Below are 18,521 nucleotides of genomic sequence, written 5' to 3'. Positions count from 1 at the left end.
CAGGTTTATGGCCTTGTTTTCACTTGTATATTTTTCACATTGTAAATTTCTTGTAAAAACCCGAAGAAAAAAATTAAAAAATTTTTTTTGTTTTTAGAAAAAGATGAGTGTGCTGGATAAAGATTACGGGAACTTGTTTGACCCCCACGCCCTCTTTATTTGCTGGCTATTCCCCTACCCCTCATGGAGGTCTTCGGGGGAGAAAGGGTGATGGGGGAGGGACAAATCCAGCAGAAAATCTGAGTTCCTAGTGGACCACAACATGAAATGGGCTCTTGGGGTTTGAGAAACTAGAAAAGACCCATCCTGTCCCTTGCACAGAACACTGCTTGGGGCTGGGGGCTGGATACAGTGACCCCCTTGAGGGCCCTGAGAGTGCCTGTCCCTCACTGGGGGAATCATGAGAACGTGCACACCAATCCTAAGCTCCAGACCTTGGGTTTCCCAACCCCCTTCCTGTCTTGGGAGGTTGGAGATAGTGAGCTGGTGACAGAGCTGCCCAGTAGCACCTTGTCCTTGACACCAAGTTTATCTGGAATGAGCAGAGCCTTAGTGACAACTGGGGAGGGAGAATGTCGGGGGAGAGGATCTGAGCCACCAGTGTGGAGCTTTGGGAGTAGGCAAGGCAAGCAGGAGTGGGAGGTTCTTGAGGCCTGAAGTGGTTAGTAGGTGAGGTCCAGGGGATGGCAGGAGGATTCTCGGGGGTCAGTGGGAAGAGTTACAGGGTAGCTGGGGAGAGTCTGGGATTAGTATCAGGAGGCTGGAAGACTGGAGAGGGCACTGGGCTGGGGGTCAGCTGGAGAAGCCTGGCATCAGCGGGAGGGGTCTGGGTATGGGTGGGAAGGGCATTAATGGGAGGTTCTGGGAGCCAGTGGGAGGTAGCTGGAGTACCATCAAGGGGTCAGCGGGCAGGGGAATGGTCACCAGGAAGCCGCTGCTCAGTGAGGGCTGATGAGTCAGAGGGTAAGGGCAGTGGGTCGGGCCTGGGGACCCTGACCACAAGCTCCATGGGCTCCCGAGCCTTGTTTCGATACGCCCGGCGGATGGTGTCTACTGCCCGCTGGTGGGTCACCTGCTCCAGGCTCTCTCCATCCACGGCCACAAGCTCAAAGCCAGCCTGGGATGGGGGTGGGAGAATCACAGACCTCCCTCCTCAGGTCAACGCCACACCACCACCCAACCTCTCACCTCCACCAGCTAGGACACTCCTCCCCATCTGGTCTCTGGGCGGAGGCGATGGACAATGGGACTTTTGTGTCCAGAGCCGGTTGGGGGCAGGGTGGGGTGCAGACAATTGCCTTTTGTCCCTTGGGGCTAGTGGTGTAACAGGATGGGCCACCCTCAGGCGCAGGCTGGCATGAGGGGACAGATTTTTCCCTAGGTCTGCTCATCCTTCAGGCCTAACCCCGCTGCTCCCAAGCCTCCTCCCATGACCTGGTCTAAACATGTCTGGCTGGAAGAAGAGCATGTACCAGCCCCGCCCCCTGCCAGAATTCAGCTCTGAGCCTAGGGAGTGGGCCTGGGTGCCCTTCACCCACCTGAAGGGCCCCACTGAGGAAGGCGGCGCCCCCAGGGAAGATCTTTTCTATCTTCACCATGGGCTGCACCTTGGACTCAATGCCCCCAGAAATGCTGATGCCTAGTGAGAGGGAGGAACACTGGGTTACCGTGCAGCCACACCCCTAAAGCCCAGAGCTCCCAGGAGAACCCAGGACCCATCCCCAAATAGAGAGCCCCCAACTTCTCCCAAACCCCCAGATTCTATTACTACTCAATCCTCAACTCACTCTAGACCCCAAACCTCCCAAATATGGACCCTCCCAACTATATCCTAACACCCCGATTCTTTCCCTAGTCCCAGGTCCCCTAATTATACCCCAAAACCAAGCCCACCAACCTCACTCACACCCAAGAGCCCCCACCCCCAAGCAGGCGCAGTTCCGCCTGGACTCACCCAAGGACTGCTTCATCTTGGATAGCGTGACGGTCCTCAGCTCCCCACTGGGGACCTTCGTGGCTGCCTCTTCGGCTGTCCCACCAGTTCCGTTCTCAGAGGGCCCTTGACTGGCCCCTGCCTTGGCCACCTGCCCATCCGTAGGTCGTGGCAGAGGAGGCCTGGCCTTCCGAGGCTTGTGGTAGCGCCCGCTGGCTGTGCTGGGAGTGGGGATAGGTGCCGGGGATGGGGAACGCCTGCGCCCGGGGGACTTGCCTCTGCCCCGGCTGCGGCTGCGGCTCTGGCCTGGGCCCTGGCTCCGGCTCTGCCGAGGGCCCTCTAGGGTCAAGGGTTCTGTCAGCAGCCAGTTAGGCCTCGGGGGCCGGGGAGCCACGGGGGGTGGCTGGGGAGGGGGTGTGCAGGCGCCTCTGCGTGAGATGAAGGCATCTACTGGCACATCCTGGAGAGGGGGGATCCCTTTATGAGGGTGGCAGGAGGCAGAGGCACCCAGGGAGACCTGGAGGCCCCCCAGACGCTCCCTCAGCTCCCCATCATCTTCCTCCTCTGAGAAGCCGTTCACAGGAAGTAGGTAGAAGCCTCCACGACTGTCTGGGGAAGAGGGCCAAGGTCAGGCCGCCTTCTCCTCAACAGCCCAGACCACCTTGCCAGACCCCAGTCCTTGCCTTTGTTGGTGTAGGGAGACCCAGGCCTGGGTTTGCTCAGGCCCTTTGGCAGCGTGCCCAGGTTCTATTGCAATAGTATTTTAAAACTTTCTATTGTAATAGTTACAGTTTTATTTAAGTAACTATTACAATAGAAAGTAAAAATATGACTCCCACACCAAGCTGGTAATTTCGCAGAGGCTATTGCATAGAATGAGATGATTTAAAAAGTGGGTGGGTTTAAAACCAATTATTAAGGGGCTTCCCTGGTAGCGCAGTGGTTAAGAATCTGCCTGCCAACGCAGGGGACACAGGTTCAAGCCCTGGTCCGGGAAGATCCCACATGCCTTGGAGTAACTAAGCCCGTGAGCCACAACCACTGAGCCTGTGAGCCACAACCACTGAGCCCGCGAGCCACAACTACTGAGCTCCGCGAGCCACCAACTACTGAAGCCCGCGCGCCTAGAGCCGTGCTCCACAACAAGAGAAGCCACGACGATGAGAAGCTCGCACACTGCAATGAAGAGCAGCCCCCGCTCGCCACAACTAAAGAAAGCCCGCGTGCAGCAACGAAGACCCAACACAGCCAAAAATAAAATTAATTAATTAAAAAAATGTTTTATATTATTAAGTAAATAATAGTACAGATGGTGAGTGGACATGATGAAAATGGTTCTGGCAGACAAGGGATTTCCTTCAGGGAAACACACGTACCTCTGAAGCCGCGACAGCCCACATGGGGACAAGGATGGAAGGTTCACTCTCCCTCCCCCAGCCTCCCTAGGGTGTGCCCCCTCCCTGGGCTCTGGGACTCTGACTGACCAGGCACAGGAGTGATGAGGTGACGCTTGGGCGGTGTGTCCTGCCGGGCTGGTCGCAAGGCAGGAGGCCAAACTGTTTGGAGAGGAGAGCAAGTCAGGAACAAGGCTCCCTGATGGGCCCAGCTGAATGGACCCAGGCAATCTCTGCCCCTCTCCACTGGGAGGCCACGCCCCCAGCCCCACCTGCGGCTCGGGATCCACAGTCCTGCCCCCTGGCTGCTGACCTGCCTGGCTCTTGAGGGCCTCAAAAGCCTCCAGCTCCACAGGCATCACCATGCTGTCGAAGCGACCCAGGTCTGTGGGGGCCACCACACCCCTGGGGGAGGGCAAGAGACGAGGGGTGGTCAGGGCTCAGTTCTGGAGGTGCCTGGAGGGACTTCAGCCCTGGAGAGGTTAGGGGAGGTATCGGGGATCCCCTTCCTGCCCCCAAGCCCTCCCCACCTGATGTCCCTCAGCAGCAGCAGCTTCGCAGGCCTGTCCAGAATGGCCAGCAGGGGCCTCACCAGGTCCTCCACGCCGCCCTCGTGCACGTACTGCAGAGAGAGGCGCCACAGGTCAGATAGCAGCGGGAACTTCCAGAGCCCAGCGAGGGGGCATGCCTGGGCATGGAGGGACCCCACGTTTAGGAGAGGTTCTCCCCACCCCCAGGCTGTCTTATCTTGGTGACTGGGAGGAAGCCTGCAATAATAATGACAGAGCTGTAACAGCAATAACACTAACAGCTTTGGGCCTTTTTCTAGGCCTCGTACACGTGGTCTCTCATTTAGCAACCACTCTGAGAGAGACGTCAATTATTCCCGTTTCACAGATGAGGGAACTGAGGCTCAGAGAGAAGGACTTTGCCCCAGGCCACACAGATGAGGAACCAAGCTAAGAGCTCTGGCTCCTGCCTGCTGTGGTACCGGAAAAGGATATGCAGGGCGTGGACTCTCCTCCCCACCCCACCTCCCAGGCTGAAGGAAGGAATTTGAGCCAAAGTCTAGTCTGTGCGCCTGGCTGTCCCAGCTTGTGTCTGCACAGACCTACAAATTAGGCTTTGTTCAAGGCTGGAATGGGGACTCTGGGGAAGGGGTGGCCCTACAGAAAGCCTCTCCAGTCAGTACCCAGGGTGGTGGAGGCCTTTCTGCCTGCCACTGCCCGGATGCCACAAGCCACACCCCACCGACCCAGACAAACTGGCAAACTGTATACTGGGAGCCAGCCGACTTGGACAGCACACTGCCCCCTAGTGCCATGAGGGACACACATACTGATTCCGGGACACACACACAGAGCATCCTGGGCATGCACAGACACAGGGAAACAGCACACCCTGGTGGCCAGAGTGAGACAGTCATAAATATCTGGAAATTCAACTGTGTGTGGCCCTAAACCACACACAAAATTACAGGGACCCACACTTACAAATATGGACAACACACCCCCTTTTGTCTGGAGAGAGATACATGTAATTGCACAGAGCCAGTCACATATGTGCACACACTTCAAGCCCACAAACTTGTGTTCAGCATCCACTAAGTGCCAGGTCCTGTACTGGGCAGTGGGGACACAACGACAGAGAGCCACATGCTCCAGTAAACTACAGACTACTGGCGATGGGGCAGAGGCAGTCTCAGAGGAGGGTGGGAAGACCAAAGGAGGCTGCATGGAGGAGATGGCCTTTACACTGACTCTTAAGGATAAATGCAGGGAAACAGCGTGATAGCTGGCAGGAAAGGGTAGTGTGGAATAATGGGTGGATAGAGGTTGAACTGGAACATGGGGTACATGGAGGGCCTCCATATAGGCTGTACAGTTTGTGACTACAGTGTGAGTAGTGCCCCTAGAGTTGTGCAATTCGTAGGCTGTATAAACCAGTGTTGTATGTTATACCAAGGAAAGAGGATGTGATGTGGTGACCATGGGAAAGCAGAGGTTAGTGAATTGGGGAATCAAATCAGAGAGGGCCTTGAATGTGAGGATAAGGAACTTGTACTCTATTCTGCCAAAGATATGAGGCTGCAAGGGGGCTTGGGGAGTGTAAAGTGATCAGAGAGGTGGTTTATAATACCTGGTCTGGCGGCTGTGGGGAGATGGCTCAGAGGGGGAGAGAGAAGGGAGGCTTGGGGTTCGGGAACCACACATCCAAGTCACCAGGGGAGCTTTACTAATCATTCCAGCCAGGACTCCACCCCGAGGGTCTGATCTCTTGGTGTGTGGGGGGCTTGGGTCAGGCTTGGGTGGTAGGCATTGCTCCCTAGGTGCTCTGGGGCACAGAGAGAGGCCCTCCTGGCCTGGGCAGGGTGGGAGGAGCAGAGGGGTGGGGGAACAGGAGCCTACCAAAGAAACTGATGCCGAGCGCTACCTAGTGGCCAGAGCCTAGAGTTGCAGGCTCACAAAGGCTTGGTACACACAGCCCTACTTGGCGCTCAGAGCTGAGCGTGACACTCAACTGAGTTTAGCCCAGAGGCCTTTAGCTGCCCCCCAGATGCACCCCCATATGTAGCTCTGCTGTAAACCAAGCACTGGCAAAAGGATGCATTAATTAGTGTGCCTCAGTCTCCAGGTGACATACACACAGATACAACCGTACAGTTAAGTCAACACAAACTCAGGTACCCCAGAGATTAACAAATGCACGTCACACAGACATAACACAGCCCCACCCTGACCAAGGTGAGGGAGTCGGGGGAACCACAAACAATTTCCTGAAACTCCTCAGCTTGCCCTGGTATACGGGATCACGTGTGCACTGATGCAGATCCAGCACAAGGAACCCATCACAGGAAACCTGCAGGTTCTTGAGACAGAGGGATAGGAGAGAGCCTTCCAATCCTCCTGGAGGGCGTGGCCTGTGCCTCCTGCAGCCTCCCCAACACCCAGGCTACAAAGACTCCCTGAGATCTACCCTCTACCCCACCGCGGGGCCCTCTGCTTCTGTCTGAAGTTGAACGAAACAGAGGACAAGAGTGCAGGTGTTGGGGCAGGCTTGGGGTATGTTGGGAGGACAAAAGATTACTGACTTGGGTAACAGGGGAGGAGGCTTGGCATGAGGCCAGGCCTGTTGGCTGACCCAGGAGTGGAAGGAGGCATGAGGGGTGGGGAAGCCTGGGTTTAGAAGAGAACAGAGAACAGAGCAGGTGACTCCAGGGACTCAGGTCCCGAACTCATCACCTGTCTGGTCTGGCTCCTTCTCCCCTCAGCTTAAATATCACCTCCTCAGGGAGGCCCTCCCAGACCACGCCATCTAGTTTGTGCCTCTTAGGTTATTTTCTCATGTTCTTTTTCTTCACAGTACTTCACATGATTTGTCACTATGGGTGCTTAGGTTTTAGTTACTGTCTATCTTCCCTTCCTGGCTGTGAGCTCAACGTGTGTGTTTGTGTGTGTGTGTGTGTGTCCATGTGTCCGTGTGTCTGTGTGCACTCATGAGTTACAGGGGTAACTTCTGCTTTTACTTACCACTGGCCTCACAGTGTCAAGCCCAGATACTGGTCAATAGATAGTGGCCTGAATGAATGAAGGGCTGGGAGACTGAGTGACTATGTACTAGGGCTGGGGACAGGCTGGAGGCTCACCCGGGAACAGTGGCGGGTGACAGCCAGCACCTCGTCGTCAGTCAGCAGCCGCCGGGCCAGGTCCTGAATCAGGGGCCTTCGGCTCTCCCAGGCCTGCACCCTCTCATCCACGTTGGGCAGCTGGCTGGAGGGGCTCCTGGACCTGGCAGAGAGCAGAGTCCGGCCCCTCTCCCGGTCTGCAGGGCAGGAGCAAAAGGGTATGATGAAGGAGCCAGGAGCCATCAGAAGAGGAGGCGGGGGGCTCCCCTCAGTGGGGTCAGACCCCAGAACAGACTGGCTAAGGGGCCCATGTACCCCCGACGGAATCCCAGCCTAGCCCAGATGCTCCCCACCATGGTCTCCCACATAATCTTCTCATCATTGGAGCTCCAATCCAGGCCCTTCAGCCCCCAACACAGACCCCTATCCCAGGCTGTTCCTTAGTGGAGTCCTAGCCCAGTGCCCCCTGGGCCCCCTGAACATGCACTGTCATACTCATCTGTCCTCACTGGAGTTCTAGCAACGTTACCTCCCTCATCTCTCCAAAAATCTGTCTTTGGGGAGACCCAACTCAAGCTCCCATTCCTCAAAAATTCACCCCAATACCTGTCTGCAACCCTATCTTTCTTAGAAAGTATAGTCCAATTCTTTTAGCTGCCCCCCAATGTGCACCTTCCTATCTGTCTGATCCCCCATGCTTGACCCCAACTGAGTTTAGCCCAAAGCTCCTAAGCTACTACCCCCAATATGCACCCCATCTGCAGCTCTACTGTAAACCAGGCTTGGTAGAGGGATGCATGCATTACCACGTCTCAGCCTCCAGGTGACAAACTTCTGCACGGATCCCGCTCCCCCTGCTATGAAGAAGAAAGAGGCTCAGTTGCAGCCCTGGTCCCCAATCTGAAAATGGGGTTTGGGGGCTCAGGACTGGCTGGATCACTGGCTGGAATGGAGCGTTCAAGGCTGGAAGATGGTAGGACTGGGAAACAAGAGGCCAGGCTATTGAGGAGGGTCTTGAAGGCCATGCTCAGGCCAGAGATTCATTCACAGGCAACGGGGAGTCAGTGAAGGCTTTGGATCAAGAGAGGGTCCAGTCTGCACCCTGCTCGCGGAGGTTCATTTGGAAGCAAATGAATGGAGGGAAGAACCCCAAGGGCAAATCACCTACCTTCAAGGGACAGAGAGAAAAAGAGGAGCCTTCGAAGGAGAGGAGTGGCCAGAGAAGTAGGAGGAGAACCAGGAGAGAGCAGGGCCCTGGGGGCTTTGGAAAAAGAGATGGGTTTAAGGAGGGGGCTGAGCCTGCCCTGATTTGAAGGGGTTGTCTCTCCCATGAGACTGTCACCTTGAGACCCCAGGGAGGGGCAGGGCCGAGCCCCTCATTCCCTGGTTGTTTTTGCGTACCCAACATCCACTCTCCCTTCTGGAAACAGCACCCTGATTTTACTTGGGGACCACCCCCCCACCCCATTCTCAGTCCCTGTACTCCAGGGTGGACACATGACCCAGGCTGGCCAATGAAAGCACCCTCTCTCTCTCCCAGATGACAAGTGATGTGTTGGGCACGTGATCCCAGCTGGGCCAATGAGAGCCTTCAGCTGGAACTATTTAAGGAGAAGCTCTTTTCCCTGGGTTGCTAAGCGACAGTGGCCTTCTTACCTCCAAGTGGCAAAGCCGGCAAGATAATGAAGCCAACCCAGGGGAAAGAGGAACCAAAAGATGAAGGGGGCAGATGTCTGAGGAGATTGTTTAAACGTTTAGACCCAGCTTGCGCCAGTAGCTGAGCCAAGAAGCGCTTTTTAAAGCTAGCTTGAGTTGAGTTTCTGTTACAGGCAACCCTGATAGTCTCAACTCATCCATTTTTGGCCCAGCCTCTGAATCTCACCAGAGAGATGAGACACCCTCTGTAAGTGTCCTTAGGAAGCCCCTGACATGAGTGAAGCCTGTCTAGGCCTTCCTGCCTGGCCCTTGATCTACAAATGGCCTCCTTTCTCAAGATGGTTCTAGAACTGGGTAAAGCCTATGGAGCTCTGGCCAGGGGAAGTGAAGCCAAATGCTCTAGGAAAGGAGTGCCCTGCCTCCCCTCAGTGCCAAGAGCACGGGGATCTGATCCAAGGCTTTCTTGTCTATGCTCTGACTCTCATCAGTTTTCCCTTCTGTAAAATGGGAAGACGAGGCAGTATAACAAGGACCATTATATTTTCTGATCACCTTCTGTGTGTCAGACCATGTGCTAAGTGATTAACATACACTAATTCACTTATTCCTCGTTATTCCCAAAGAAATAGGTATTATTACTCTCATTTTACTCATGACGCTCGCAAGGTGAAGTGGTGGCTCACAGCTAGGACGAAGTAGTGTGGGATTTAAGCTCAGACCTGCTGGGTGCCGGAGTGGACTTTTCCTCTGTCCTGCTTGGCTGACCTGCCCAGTACTTACCTTTCTCCAGGTCCGGGTGGGGGCGGGGCTTGGCCATGCTCCCACTGTCCAGCGTCCAGGCCTCTCTGCGCCCGTCCCCTGCCAGCCGCCCCTGCCGCCCTCCCTTGAAGAAGAGGTTCATCAGGGTCTTGGAGCGCTGCAGGGCCCCCTTCTCCCCAGGGGACCCCGACTTCTCCTTCCTCCGCTGTTTCTTCTCCTCTGCAGACACGAGGGAGCACCCGGGGGGCTGGAGGGGTGGGCAGAAGGGAAGGACGAGGGGCAGGGGTGTGGGGAGGGGCAGAGAAAAGGGAGAGTAGGGGGCAGACGGGATCTGCAGCCATGTGGGGAGGTGGGGATGAGCACGGGGCTGGGGTTCCTCTTCCAGCTTTCTACCCCTCCCCCACCCACAGCTACAGCTATGTGAGGAGTGTGTGCGTGTGTCTGTCTGTTTGTCTGGCTGTAGACAGGGCTGGGAACTCCAGGATGAAGGGGCTGGGTTAGGGCTGGTTTGGGGCCCAGGGCTGACAAGCTGGGGCTGGGGCTGAGGGTAGGTTTGGGGCCCAGGACTAGTTTGAAATGGAGCCCAGAGCAGGGTCGGAGTGTATTCTGCAGCTGGCGCTGGGGCAAAGCCTGGCGCAAAGGAAGCTTTGGGGCCCAGGGCAGGGTGAGGGACAGGTTTGGGAGCAGGGGCTTTGGAGACAGCAGCAGCCCCCCATCCCCCACATACCCCACAAGGTCAGGTGGCTCTGGGAGCGGGTGATGGGGGGCCGGGGTCGGCTGAGGGCCAAGAGCAGAGCAGTTTTGGGAGACTCAGAGAGCGCAGAGTCCAGGCGGGGGGCAGGCGGGGGGCCGTCGGAGCGGATGGCCGTGTCCCTGAGGATGACTGTGGGCCGCACGCTACACCAGGTCTCCACGTGGCCCCCCGCGTCTGGCTCTGTCTGCATGGCCGTGTCTGCCCGCCCCCGGCCTGGGCCCCAGCTGCCCGGCTCCTCAGGCCCCAGGCAGACATCCATGCAGTCCGAGGGCAGGGAGCTCCAGCCATCAGCCGAGCTGTAGTGGGCACTGGAGGCGAACGAGGAGGCGCTGGAGCTGCTCTCCGAGGCGGGGGACAGCTGCTGCAGCACCCCGTTGCTCACTGCGGGCAGTGGGGAGGGCAGGGGCGTCTCAGCGATCTGGCCGGGTGGCTTTGGGGCCCTGCCGGGGCTGCAGGCCATCCGTGGGCTTGGCGGCAGCAAGGTTGTAAGCATGGGGTCTAGGGAACCAGCTGCTCAGCTGTCCTGTCACTGACTGGTTGAGAGATCTTAAGCAAGTCACTTCTTCTTCAACCACCCCCTGCAACTCCAGACCCCAGGAGAGCCTGTAAAGGAACCGCAGCTTCTCGGAGGAGAGCCCAGAAACGGCTCTGGGCGTGTGAAAGTCCTGAGGAGATTTTGGTGCCCCTGCCCACTTATTCTTCAGAGATTTCAGCCCCAATTTAGGGCCTCAGCCCCTACCTTCCAACCTTGGAGTCTTGGCTACTTACATCGATCCAGCCAACAGTATTCAGAAACCATCTCCTTGTAGGCAGGGTACCGGCCAGTCTCCTGGGGAGGGCATGGTGGGCACAGGAGGGCAGAGGGGAGTGGTTGAGGAGGGAGGGTAAGAATGGAGGAGCGACGGGACAGGAGTCAACTTTTCAACCTGATTACACTCCTCCGAGCTCATCATGTTCTAGCCACACCAGCCACTTTGTTTCTGAACGTGCCAAGTTCCTCTATACTTTAGGGCCTTTGCACTTGCTGTCCCTTCTGCCTGGATTCTCTTCCTTCACCTCGTCTTATGGCCAGCTCTTCAGGTGTCACCTCCTCAGAGCTGAAAGGTCCTGACCCCCCCTGGCTAAAAGAGCCTTCCCAAATTACCCCATCCCACCTCTCCGTTAATTTCCCTACAGCAGCTGTCACAGTCCGCATACACCTAGTTTGTCTGTTTCCCTCCAGTAGCAGAGACCTTGTCTATCTTGTTCACTGCTGTGACCCAGTACCTGGCATAGTGGCTGCCGTGTAGTAGGTACTCAAAAATATTGAATGAATGAATGAATGGGGGCAGAGTGGGAGAGAGGAGGAGTGTTTGGGGGTAATCTGAGAGGAAGGAAATGGAGAAACGGGATGTGGGAGAGGTGGGAAATAGAGGCGGTGGGGGTGGTGGCAGGGGAGGCACCGAATGGTGAGAGGGAAGAAGTCTCACAAGGGAGAGGATGGGGGCAGGGGCCAGGGTTGGGCGCTAGGGGAGAGTGAGACATCACCTCCTCCGGGAGCCAGGGTGAGAAGGACTTGATCCTTAGGCAAGTGTGAGACCCACATGAATAATGAATCCAGGCACATCCCCTGAAATCCAATCTCTGGCTCCAGCCCAGACCTCCCTGCCTTGTGCCCTGAGGATGCCCACTACCCAGGTCCTGCCCAAAGCCACAGTTACCACCCCCTTTCTGGGCAGGACTCCTTTCTGAGTGGAGGCCCCTAGACTTCCACCACTCATACAAAGGGACACTGGCCTACGCATCTGGTGGGGAGCTGGAGAGAAACCAGGCCCTCCTACTGATCAACTGAGTAATTGACTGTGATTCCTGAGTTATGTCACCTCTCTGAGCCTCAGTTTCTTCTTCTGTGAAATAGGTATGAGGACAATGCCTGCCCTACCTCTCGCGAGGCTGTGGAAAGTCATAAGTTGCACAGCGATGGGCAACATTAAGTGCTAGGGTGGTCTGGGAAGTCCTTCCTATAGTCTGGCCTCTCCCTGTCTCCCACAGTCCTGCCCACCTTGATGGTCAACATGATGTGTGTTTGGCCCTTCAGCACCTCCACGGCTTGGCTGTGGCTGATGTCGTCGAACCTGACACCATTGGCCGCCAGGACCTGGTCCCCCACCTTGATGCCGTTCTCCTCGGCCAGTCCACCATGGTCCACTCTGGGGTCAGAAAGGAGGCATTCCGATAGGCCACCTGGCTGCTCTCCCTCACCCTATTCCAGACTCTTCACTCGCATACAGGGATACCCCAGTCAAACCCCTTGACCCTCCTCCTGGTGACCCCCGACCCCCTCTCCAGATCCCACCCCTGACCTAGGTCATTGGTCAGGACTTACTTGCTGACCCATCCCCAGGTTCCAGCCCAACCCCGTTCCATACCCTGCCCCAACCCTCACTTGGACACATAGATGCCCAGGCCAAACTCCTTGCCCCCGCGGATGTTGAAGCCCAGGCAGAAGTCATCAGAGGTTGTGTAGAGATGGACGATGCGCCGTGCGCCGTCCTCTGAGCCACTGTCAGAGGGCGTTGAGCTGCACTTTTCCACCACCAGCCGCCGATTGACCACATCCACCCTGGACAACAGCACGGGGCCCTCAGCCTGGGCCCTCATCCACCACCGGCCACCCCCTCACCTCTCAGCAGCCAAGACAATTGCATAGGAAAGGCAGGGCTGTCTTTGGGGGACTCCCAGACCTGAGATCTTCACTGGGATATAGATTTCATCAAGTCAGGGAAACCACGCAAATCTCTCTTTATTGAACAGCTCTAACTGCCAGGCCCCATTTCAAATCCTCCCCGGGCCCCGAGGGAGAGGCCGTGTACTGTCCCCAGGCTCACAGCCGCAGCATGGAGGGGCAGGGCCACTGGGGTCTGAGACAGCAGGGTGTTGAGAGGAGGGCTTGGGGAAAGAAATGGCCTTTCCTCATTTCAAGGTCAGGCTGTCGGATCCCTGTGTTGCCAGTGCCAGGGGATGGGAAGAACAGAAGCCATACTAGCCAGGCCCCCGTCTGAGCCCTGTGCCATTGGCCTCTCCCTCCACGGCTTTGGGTGGTGGTGCTGGGGTGGGTGGGGTGGGACCAGGCCTGCTCACCATGTGGTCTTCTCCTTGGAGAACTTGATGCCTGGTACGCGGCCCATGCGCCTCACCATCATGTGCAGGCGGCTGCTGCCTGTCAGCACCTTCACAGCACTGCCCATCGTGGTGCTCTCCAGGCTCAGCCCATTCACCTCGGTGATCTTGTCACCCACGCACAGACCAGCCCGCTCTGCACCAGGGGAGGCATGGCTGGCATGGGCCGCTTGGGAGAAGTCCCCCAGGTTGAGGCTGAGCCTCTCCCATCAGACTAGGCTCCCTGGGGTAAAACCTTTGATGAGATTGGGATCCCCAGGTAGGGTCTGAGTATCTGCCATCAGACAGGGACCTACCTGTTCATTAGCCCCTTCCATCTCCCCATTGGATCAGACCCTCCAAAGCTGAGGGCCCTCTCCTCTTATTCTTGACAACAGCATCTCTGCACCCTACCAAAGTGGGGGTCACGTCCGAAGCCAGGACCTGGGCCCCACTCACCTGCACTGCTCCCCTTCTCCACTTTGCTGACGAAGATGCCCAGGCCGTGCTCAGAGCCACCTCGCACACTGAACCCCAGCCTCCCAGCTGGACTCTTCTCCACTCGAACTGCATGGATGATGTCACTTTCATCGCTGTTGGCTGTTGGCGTAGGGACACAGGCATGACTCCCCTGCCCATTCTGGGCACAGAGGGCCCCTGGCCTCCCCAGCTTGGGGCCTGCGAAGGCTGGGTTACTGGGCACCGGCACCCAGGGCCCTAAATGAGGGGGTAGGTAGCTAATTTCTGCGTCCTCTCTGGGTGATTTTGAGACCATGGGCCAGGGAGGGTGTGGGAGCAGACAGGACAGGACTCCATGCTAGAAGACACTGTTCTCCTTTCCTCATAATGCAGGGTGTGTGTGTGTGTGTGTGTGTGTGTGTGTGTGTGTGTGTGTGTGTGTGTGTGTCTAATCCTTACTAAGCTACCCATGACCACAGGCCTGGGATAGGCCAAATTCTGAAAAATCCTGCCACTCTGAGAGTCAGATGGATGGGAAAGATGTTCACGATTCCATTCTACGAGGCACAGTTGAGGGAGTCTGGGCTATCCAGCTTGCAGTAGAGACAAGTATGGTAAGTCTATATTCAAATAGTTGAAGAGCTCTTCTATAAAAGGCATTAGATGTTTTTGTCTGTGTAATCCATAAGGCAGAACCAAGCCCACGCAGTGGAGTTATATGGAGGAAGATTTAATAAGGGAAAACTTTCTAAAACCTTCAGTTGGCAGACAATGGAATGAATTTTCCGAGGAAAGATAGTGAGTTTCCCATCACTGGAGGCATACAAACTGATACCTAGTAAGTCCCTGTCTGGGATGTTGTGGAAGGATCCCTGAGGCCCCTTGTATCTCATAGACTCTGTGATCCTGGAGGTGAGGGCTCTAGGAGCTAACTGACTACATGAGGAAAGAAACTCAAACCACCATGCCTCAGTATGTGCCCAGAGCACAGAAGTGGTCCTCTCCATCAGTGATGGGCAAAGTCAGAGGAGGGGGTCCTTAGGGACTGGAGCTGTCAGGGAAGTTTTCTTGGAGGATGGGATTTGGATGGGTGGAGGGGAAGGGAAAGGCACTGATGAGGGGATGGAGTGAGCAAAGGCTCAGAGGTGGCCTTTTGGTTAGAGAAAAGTGAGGGGACTGGAGGGGTAAGTTGGGTCCCAGGTGGGAAGGTCAGAGTTCTTCTTGGGGAAGGCTTACTCAGAGGTGTTTGAGAGGAGAAATATCACACACACACACAGACACACACACACACACAGACACACACTTCTATTCGATCTAAGAGAAATCAGGTTACTGTACATGAGCAGGGCAGCTCAGGAAGTAATCCCCAAAGGCAGCCTGTAGGTGGGGACAGTGCAGGACAGAGCTGTGGGAGATCCTGGGGCTTCCTAGCTGATTCTATCTGCACAGGTCCCAGGACTTTCTCAGCCCAGATGAGGAGGCTTTTGCTCTCCCGCCCTCCAACCCTCTTTCTCCTCAGTCTCTCCTCGGGGGGCCTCCCTAGGGCCCTGGGCCAGGGGGATGTCAAATCTGGGGTTTTGAGCCTAGGAGCTTGGGGCCTCTGAGGAGGGAAGATCCTCTACCTCCACTGCCCTAGCCTGGGGCCATCAGGCATCCCTCCAGGCACTCGGCAGCCTCCTCACTATCTCCTCCACTCCTGCCTCCTTTAGTCCATTCTCTACACAGTGGCCAGAGTCAACTTTCATACTAGATCATGCCTTTCCCCTGATTACAAACCTCAGTGCCTACCCCTGCTTCTAGAAGGAGCTCCACATTCCTTCCATGCCCAATAACGCCCTCCCTGGGCTTTCCCCTGCCCACCTCTCTACACTCACCTCTGGCCACCCTCCCCAGCCTCATGACCTTTGGCCACAGTGACCGCCTTCCTGTTCCTCTCACTGGCCAGTCCTTTCAGTGTTCCCTCTGCCTGCGATGCTCTTGCCCAGACCTTCATAAAGTCACCTCCTATTTCCACTTCCTCCTGGCTCAAACACCACTTTCAGAGAAGCCTTCCTGGACAACCCTACCTAAGAAAGTCCCTTCCCCCTCCTCCCAGGTAGTGTCTGTTCGAATGGTTCTCAAAGTGAGCTCTCCAGACCAGCAGCATAGCAGCACCTGGAAAGTTATTAAAAATGTGAACTTGGGGGTCTTACCACAGACCCACTGAATCAGATTCTCTGGGTGTAGGGCCCAGTAACCTATCTAACAAGCCCCCCAGACAATTCTGATGTATTCTGAAGTTTGAGAACCACTGCTCTATCATATCATCCAAATTAGTACCTTCAAGATTCTTACCAGCCTTTCTCATCATTTGCTTATTTGTATATTATTTATGCGTGCTCTCTTTTCACTGGGCTGTAAGCTCGATCATGGTAGGGACTTAGTAATTCTTTCCACCAGTGTATCCCCAGTATGGTGCACTGTGCTTGATATTTGCTAAGTCTTTTTTTTAATCAATGAAATAATAAGTGGAATAATGAATAAATGAATGAATTAGGAGAGTGAGGAGAAAGGGCTGGTTGGGATTAAAGATAATACCATTTCTCTGGGACCCACTGAGTTTGAGGAGTTGGTGGGAACTCCTGGGTGATATGGGTGGCAGTGTTCCCCTTCCCACTGTGTCTCCTTATCAGTTAACTTTAGGCCTCTGGAAAGTTCTAAATATTGATAATAACATGGGGGAGGGGCTCCAGCCTGTGGTGAGTTGGGAGATGTTTGTGCTCAGGCAGAGGGGATGATTCTGAGCTCACAGGCTCCCAACCCAGACAAGCCAGCTGGTTGGAGCAATGCCCCAGTCCTTCCATTGCTAGGGGATGCTGCTCTCCTGGCTGCACTAGGGCACTGGGGTGAGGCAGAGGGAGAGAGCACTCATGGAACTTCTGGAAGAGGATCTTTAGAGGGACAGTGTGCATAGGCCTCGCATCACAGTTGGGCATGGAGCACGTGGGCGTGTGAGGGGGAGGTATGATGTGGTTCTTCCAATACGATGGGACTTGCAAGGGCCGTGCTACAGTACCTCCTCTCTCCCCCTCTGTGTTTCCTAGCTTATCTGGCGACTTCTGCTCCATGTCCAGAATGACATGCTGCCCTGCTGCTCACCTGAAATTGAGGCCGGGCTTGGTGGACGATGGGGGTGAGCGTGATGGGCCACTGGTGCAGGAAAGCCTGCTCCCTGAGCAACATGCTCCTCCCCTGCCCTGGTGCCCTGGGTAGGGGACAGAGGGGCCCAGCTGAGTCAGCGGGAAGGAGCAGGCTGAAAAGTCCAGTCTGGGATCCAGCCAGGGGAGCCCTGCTGGCTGAGAGAGAAGAGCAGAGCTGGAGATACTTATCTGGTCCCACCCACGGAAAGCCCAGGCCCAGGGGGCCCCACTCTCCTGCTGGTATTCAAGGTCCTGCCTTGGTCGCCGGCTCTTTGTCGCCTCACATCTGTCACTGCAGCCAGGCTGTCTCCTAAGTGCCCACCCATCATATCCCATGCTTTCCATTTCAACCTTGTCTGTGATATCTCCGCCCCCCCCCCCACCACCAGCTGCTGTCATTGCTCTGTCTCTAAGCCCTGCTACGCTGGAAGTTTCTGGAAGGTGAAGATTGAGCCTTATTTCTCTGTAGGTTCCCACAGGACCTAACAAGAGCCGGTATACAATAGGTGTGCAATGAAACATTAAGCAACTACATAAGATTAGGTGTCCCCCTCCCTCAGGGCCCAGACCTGGGGCTCCCTCCCTATCCTCAACCCTCCTTTTCTCCCAACTCTTTGGAACATCTTCCACTTTACCTCCGTCTCTGTCCTCTGCACCTGAAGCCTTTAATTCCGTCTGTCCAGCTGGACATTGACTCCTCACAGCCCAGCACAGAGCTGGGCACACAATGAACTGGTTGATGAAGAATGTCCCTCTCCATCCTGCCCACCCCCCAAAGTCATACATGAATGGGTCTGGAGAAAGGAAGAGTCCATAGGAGTGAGGTGCCAATTTAATACTCTGCCTTCCTTCCTTGGGGGCTGGCATACCACACCCCCCTTCTCTACCTCCATGCCAGACGTCCCACCTCTGACCTCTCCACAATCCTGGAACACTAAAGGATCGGCTTAAAGGTGAGAACAGAGTAGATGAGGAAGAGTCTGTGGGTTACCAGAGGCCCTCTCTCCCTGCATCCCTACGATTCCCATTTTTTGAGTTCCCCCACCCACGCTGGCTCTGCCCTCTCCTACCTAGTGCCTGCTGTCCCCTACCCCCCACCTGCAGTTCCCGGCCCGGTGGCTGGGCCCTGCTCCCACCTTCGATGGGGGAGTTGATGAGGATGACACGGCCCATGGGCGATGAGGCTCGGATTCCGCGGAGGGGCCCATTCAGCAGCCGCCGTTGCTTTCTCAGCAGGTATCGGGTTGCAGAGCCTGACTCGCTGCCCAGGTGGCCTCGGGAGGAGAGGGAGCTCAGAGAGCCAGAGCTTAGGTCTGTGAGGCCCACTGGGTCGAAGCCCACTGGGAAGCCATGCGCCATGGTGGCTAGATGGGGGTGGTGCCCTACAGGTCCAGAGAGAACCTGCTAGCCCTTGAGAGGAGGGCCCCACGTGCCCCAGGCTCCATGAGCCTTCTGTGCGGACTGGGATCTCAGGGACCCGGAGTCCCCGACCTCTGCTGCCTCTCAGGAGTGTGTGCTCCAGGCCTGCATAGGGAGAGCAGGGATTGGGGAAGGGGTGTGAATGCTGCCCCCGCTGCCCCCCAGAACTTCCACCCCACCCCTGCTTGGAGCATCCTGCCTCCCA

The 18,521-nt window shown here is 56.1% G+C and overlaps 1 protein-coding gene across 1 annotated transcript; it reads right to left on the bottom strand.

The window, feature by feature from the left end:
* Window positions 1–398: 398 nt before the first annotated feature.
* On the bottom strand, window positions 399–18,256 carry PDZD7 (PDZ domain containing 7). The gene is made up of 17 exons (XM_060107636.1): window positions 18,034–18,256; window positions 13,719–13,859; window positions 13,242–13,416; window positions 12,547–12,723; window positions 12,163–12,310; window positions 10,890–10,950; window positions 10,095–10,502; window positions 9,389–9,586; window positions 8,121–8,213; window positions 7,759–7,809; window positions 6,974–7,149; window positions 3,858–3,949; window positions 3,641–3,732; window positions 3,418–3,489; window positions 1,955–2,542; window positions 1,539–1,639; window positions 399–1,117 (listed from the first exon to the last, which is right to left on the bottom strand). The coding sequence occupies exons 1-17, from the start codon at window positions 18,254–18,256 to the stop codon at window positions 902–904; spliced, it is 3,012 nt and encodes a 1,003-aa protein (XP_059963619.1). The 3' UTR covers window positions 399–901.
* Between the last annotated feature and the right edge of the window lie 265 nt (window positions 18,257–18,521).

This window comes from Mesoplodon densirostris, chromosome 1 (genome assembly GCF_025265405.1).
Source record: "Mesoplodon densirostris isolate mMesDen1 chromosome 1, mMesDen1 primary haplotype, whole genome shotgun sequence".
Taxonomy (NCBI): Eukaryota; Metazoa; Chordata; class Mammalia; order Artiodactyla; family Ziphiidae; genus Mesoplodon; species Mesoplodon densirostris.
Note: the sequence above shows the minus strand (reverse complement) of the source record. Positions and strands in the feature narration are given on the sequence as shown.